Raw genomic sequence first — 6285 nt, forward strand, 5'->3', positions numbered from 1 at the left:
GTCGTTCTTGTTCTGCATCGGCGAAGAAGATGTAAAAAGAAACAAGCAGATGAACAAATGAGGGATAGCAGCCCAGTTCACCTTCAGTACAGCATGTATGGGCATAAGACAACACACCACACAACTGAACGCCCAGCTGCAACTCTTTATGAGCAACATATGGTTACTCCCATGGTTCAGGTCTACCGCAGCCCATCCTTCAGCCCTAAGCATAGTGAGCAACAGCAGGAGGGAAGTGAGAAGGAAGCTAATGATTCCAAACATCTCCGTCAGAGTCTCCTGGAAAGAGAGAACGGTTCACCTCTTACAGGTCCAAATGTCAAATATAAGGCTACAGATCAATCTGCTGAGTTTCTGTCTTTTCAGGATGCCAGTTGCTTGTATAGAAACATTCTTGAAAAAGAGAGAGAACTGCAGCAACTAGGGATCACAGAGTACCTAAGAAAAAATATTGTTCACCTGCAGCCTGACATGGAAGTTCATTATCCTGGAACACATGAGGAGCTGAAGCTAATGGAGACACTCATGTACTCCAGGCCAAGAAAGGTTTTTCTAGAACAAACTAAAAATGAATATTTTGAACTCAAAGCTAATTTACATGCTGAGCCTGACTACTTGGAAGTCCTAGAGCAGCAAACATGAAGTGATAATACCTTGGGCTTGACTGAATTCCTGTAATTCTATTTTAAGTTGGAACCGTTGTAAATAAAAGTGCCTTATAATAACATGTCAACAGTCAGAACTTAAGCACAGCAGTAATCCTAGCAAAAAAACCCTCAGGGATCACTGTGGGAAGCCATGAGGTTGTGTACAGGCAATATGTCTCACTCCAAGTCAAATGTGAACTTTGTGTGTTTGAACTGTGGGAGGAAGATTGCTTATTGCAATATTCCTTAACGTTTTAAAAAAGTGTGTATGGCACTTTCCATTCTGTACTCAACCTATGGAAAAATAACTGTTACCTTTAATCTTTCTTTTTTCCCTCAGTTTAATTAGATTATTAAAAACAAAAACAACAAACAAAACCAAACAACACCTGTGTTTGTAGTTATAAGGTTAAAGTGTATTGGTTAGGTTAGCACATGCACTGCACACATGACCATTGTCTACAACTACACCTAACATAAACTTATAATAAATATGAAAGGAGTTGAATTGTTCTCATACTAAATGTCAGTTAAAAAAAAATAAAAAACAAAAGATTTTTTTGAATGCACCCAGAGCCTGCAAATATTTAAGTATTTTACATGGGACTTCATTATGAGCATTCTGTATCAGTATGTGGAAGGAAAAATATGTAACTATGTTTACTCAACATCTTCAGCGAACAAAAAAGCAAGCCTTTTGCTGCTTTTCCTATCTGATAGCTTTACCTAAGTTTGGACAATCTTTTCTTGAGCTGCTGCTATAAAATATTTGTGCGTCACTGGTGTTTCAACTCATATTCCTGGGCAATTTGAAAAGCTACTGAGAATCAGCTGTAAATATGTTAGTGTGTTTAATAAGTTTGATTTTTTTTACATATCTATATATATAAAAATGACTTCTGTGCTGGCTTTAAATATTCTTGGTGAAAATGAGATTGCTGTGGCTAAGAACTTCCAAGCGCAAATACAGGTCCTTTTGCACCCTACCCAAAAGCAACTCCTAGACAGAATAACTGCAACAATACACACACGAGGAAGAAGAATAATATTTAGCTGTTCGTACAAAAATATGATATATTTTCTGAAATTAGAAGAAAATAAAGTATGCTGGGAAAAATAGGTTAAAGAAATAGAACACTGCAGGTTTATTTTTGCAACAAATTCTAGCTGGATTTATATTTACTATTTATTCTGTATAATTTTGTATTTTTTTTTCAACTTAGACATAAAGAAAAAACTTATTACTTCCTGCCTTCCAAGCAAATCAAAGAACTGCTCTCTAGCAATGAAAAAAAGAAATAAAGAGTTTTTTAAACATGTTTTTTTTGAAGTTCACTTTTTAAAGAGGGCAGCAATTTCTGCATGCACAATTTTAGAACTGTTTGGGAATTGAACACAGTACTTCTCACACTTGTCATGTGGACAGAAGCATCTTGTCCAGAGTGCAGTAAGACCATTCGATTTCTGTGCATGAGTGACATGATGTCAAAACACAAATTCTGACCTTCATTTATCTTTCTCTAAGCAAATCTTTTGTAAACTGACTATGCATGAACTCTTTTTTTCAAATTTCTATTTGTACAGCAAAAGATCAGCTTAATTACTATTTGTCTACATATGTATGCTAAACTTAGCATTGATGTCTTGATAAACTCAAAGTAAAAAGATATATTCTTTAGTTCAGCTTACTGTTGATGTCTTACCTATTTGTATATATGAATGTGAGTTCTTCATATTCTTTGTACATAACTTTCTGACAGAAAATTTTCCTGTTCTACATATGAAAGTCACATTCTCAGTCCGTTTAAGTTTGCATAGAAATAATGACTTTGATGGTGCTATCCTGATTTTTGTTATTTGAGAATCTGACCATATGTTGTCTCTGTTAACAAATTAACTTCTTTATTAATAATTTTGAGGTATCATCAATTTGCTATGGAAGCCAAACTTGCTGGCTTCCAAAAATCACAATGTCAGTTATTAGAGAATAAGTATTTTATCGTCTTTCTATGACTGATAATAATTTAGTTCAGAAAACCTGTGTGTTTAGAAGGATTAGAAAGAGTAAACCTGGTGATAACATATTTGTTTCATTGCTATCTTTATTCCGGACAAGATAATGCTCTTTGGATAAAAGTGAGACAAAAGAGAAAATGCAGCTATAATAGTTCTGCATATGCTTAGATATCTAGTATTATTTTATCTGTTTTTACATATTCAAGAAATATGAATGGGCTTCATGGACATGCCATAAAACCTGTGGAAACTCATGCCTTGATCTGGAGGATGGCTTAGAGAATCAAAATGACACTAGGTGTCAACATTTAAATGATTCAGTTTCACACGGAAAAAAAAATCTATAAATAAATAACTTTATTGTTTGAAATAATTAAGATTCAAATAAAAATTGAATTCAGTCAATGGAAATCATACTAGAAATCTCTGAGTATTGAATCAGACCCACTAGTATTGTTCCTTTTCAAATTCTCAGAGATCTCAAATGAATGTAGATTAACAAAGAAACATACATGTTACTTGATAATAGGGTTTAGCATTTCAGTGTCTTTCATTTCAGTAGTTATATTCATTAGTAAAAAATTGGTGTAAAAATAATAACCTGCAATTGGCAAGATGCAAAGAAATGATGATTCAGGCCCTCAGGCTTAGGTTTAAGAGAAATAGCTTCAGACTAAAGACAGTTGCCACATGCACAGATGTCACTTTGCTTAACTGTTAACAGTTACTTGGCAGAATGTTGTGGACAATTGTGTGGCAAAACATTCTTCTTCATCACAGTCTCAAAGCATCAGAAATAAAAGTGAGCTAAATTCATGTCAAAGCAACTCAGTTTTACAGCTGTATCTGAACATTGCTCAGAAGAATTAAAGAGAGCTGTAGCTTTTAGCTTTACCTCAGCAGGGATATTCACTTCATTCATTATATACAAGGGCAACTGTATTCTGTGACAGTCTGTAACACTGCAAGTGGTTTTGCAGTATCCAGAAATCAGTAGAATCTGGCATATGTTACCCACTTTCCTATCATCTGTCTCAAGTGGACTGCCACATAATGAAAGTTTGTATGATGAGGAGACAAGAGTCTGCCTTTCAGGCAGTGATTTTTCCAGCTATAAGGAAACCTTATACAGCCACAACAAAAAGGGATAATAATATGGCCTTGTATGATTATTCTTCAGCTGAAAAATATCAATATCTGCTGATTAATATGAGGAAGGTATAACATACATAGAAATAAGGATGCAGTATCTGTTCCTAAAACTTCCTTAGAACATTTTCATTATAACACCTAGAAATGTGTGCCTAATGTTATCAGTGTTTGTGGTAAGTTGGGAGAGGTAATTTTTTTCTGGTAAAAATAAAATTCTTTTTTTTTTTTTCCAATGACAGACACAGTTAGGTGGTTTGATACATTTCACTTAGCTAAAGTAGTGGATGTTGAAAAGCAAAACTTGTTTCACAGTCTGCAACAAAGCGAAACTTTTTTTCTCCTGTCAGCACAATAGTGCAAGAATAGTGCTTTGTTAAGCACACTGATGTACATGGCAGCTATGTTGTTTTTAGGGTACCTCAAGGTAACCAACTGTAACATTTTTCCTCTCACATTTGAGTGAAGAAATATATTAAATAACACTATAGAACTGTTCACTAAATAAACATATATTAAAACAATTATTGCACTTTTTCATTTTAAACTGTTCATAAAAGCCATAAAAGTCAAAGTATTTATTTTTCTTTTTTCATCCTGCTACCAGTGGTTTTTACACAGACTTTTAGTACTGATACTTGAATGTTTTACCTGCAATGATGCCTCTCCGTGCTTCTGAACAGAAAAAAAAAACCAAACAGACCATTCCACCCCCAAAACCCATTCCAGTACCTGTAAATTTGCACATAAAGTAGGGTATTTGTCTATTCAGAAATGGTCCATTTTTTTCAGATATTTTTCCCCACTGGAATGAAAGATCAACCATTTGTAATCAAATTCCAGACTGAAAATGAGTTTATACTTTCTGTCCTTGATATGTTAAAGCTACCAGATTGGAATCCAAAACTTTTTCACCTGCAGTCATTGTTTCTCTGATTGGAATTTGACGATCATATTTTGCCCCTCCTTTGCGAGACAAAGTAGTCCCCAGCATGACATGAAATAGAATTGCCACTTACCGACTTACCTACATAGAAACTACTGCTTTTATAGTATGCTACACTGAAAAGATGTTCGGGACAGCAAACCATCTTATGAAGATCCATTTCTAGTTTGTTAAGAAAAAAGGTTATTTATTACAAATAAAGTATTATTTCACAGGATAAAGAAATAATGGCAAGGGAAAGATGGAGACTGAATGTCAAAGTCATCATCAGAAGACATTCTGGATTATAATTCTGTTGATGTAATTGCCTAGACCATTGTACTTTATCAGTGACACCAACACAGCCTACAAGTTTAATATAGATGCACTGAAATCATCATGAGGGGAAAAAAAAGAACAGACGGATAAAACACGTCTTAATTCAAAAGATCAGCTGAGAAACATTCTGAAGACTGGTATATCTGTCTTCCCTTGTGCTCCCCAACACAGAACAGCTACATTTCCATTAATGAATTTCCATCTTGGACACATCTTTCTCAGCCATAGACAGCCCTCTGGCAGTACAACTTATTGTTGCAGTTGAAACCTACTCCTTGGGGAGGTTTTGCAGCATGTGCATTGCCTTCAGTGGTCAGTTTCTCAGGGCCTTGATGTTGTGTGCACCCTGTTGGATTTGAGACAGGGAAGATGGATCTATTAGCGATCTTGTATGATAAGTCAAAAGATCTTCCCTTTTTGATTTTCTGAAGTTTATAATATTTTTGATCTTGTTCGCGAAATTGATATCAAATCCTTTTCTTTGAAACAGAAGTGAACTGTAGCTGGAATCAACATGGGAAAGTTAATTGCCATACTGAAAAGACATAGCATGGCATTTTATTTACTGTGCATCTCCTAACAATCAGCTTTGGCTTTTTGACACAACAAAACAAATTCTTAAGAGCCACAGTCTAATGGGAAGCAGCTAACCCTGAGGAAGAAAGTAAAACACCAGATGTTGTTCAGCTATATAAAAACAAGATGCAATGAAGAAGTTTTATTTTATTATTTATCTTCACCAAGATGGAGTGCAAGTACATGTGCACAGCATATTTCATAAAACATTCACCAAAGATTTGTGTTTTAAGACATTAACTTTGAAATATTCACTGTATATTCCTATTACTACTGGAAGGTCTGCTTCTACTCCTATCTTTACTTTTATTTCATGCAATGCAATGATGGAATACAGAAAAGAAGAAACAACTTTGTTTCATATTTCAAGGAGAAATGTTATTTATTGTAACTTCAGCTGTCTGTTTTTGCAGATCAGTTCATCCAGCTTATTTCATTTTGAGATAAATTGTTTTAGAAGTTCAAATTTATTTTTAATTCTTCCAGTTGTAATTAATTATCAAATATTCTACAGAGGAGTAGACTTAATTGTTGAAACAGAAAGAATCTGAAACCTTTTATACATGCAAAAATCTTATGGAATGTTAGCACAAATTTGCACTTTAAAATAGACTATAAAATGTATTTTGTTAG

At 34.3% G+C, this 6285-nt stretch overlaps 1 protein-coding gene across 1 annotated transcript in view; it reads left to right on the forward strand.

The window, feature by feature from the left end:
- Positions 1-1020, forward strand: part of SLITRK6 (SLIT and NTRK-like family, member 6) — a 6839-nt gene extending 5819 nt beyond the window's left edge. The window contains 1 exon segment of the mRNA XM_010190834.1: positions 1-1020. This exon segment is cut by the window's left edge and continues 30 nt beyond it. Within this exon segment, the coding sequence (XP_010189136.1) occupies positions 1-642 (642 nt within the window). The 3' untranslated portion in view covers positions 643-1020.
- Positions 1021-6285: the final 5265 nt, after the last annotated feature.

This window comes from Mesitornis unicolor, unplaced genomic scaffold (assembly GCF_000695765.1).
Source record: "Mesitornis unicolor isolate BGI_N332 unplaced genomic scaffold, ASM69576v1 scaffold7178, whole genome shotgun sequence".
NCBI lineage: Eukaryota > Metazoa > Chordata > Aves > Mesitornithiformes > Mesitornithidae > Mesitornis > Mesitornis unicolor.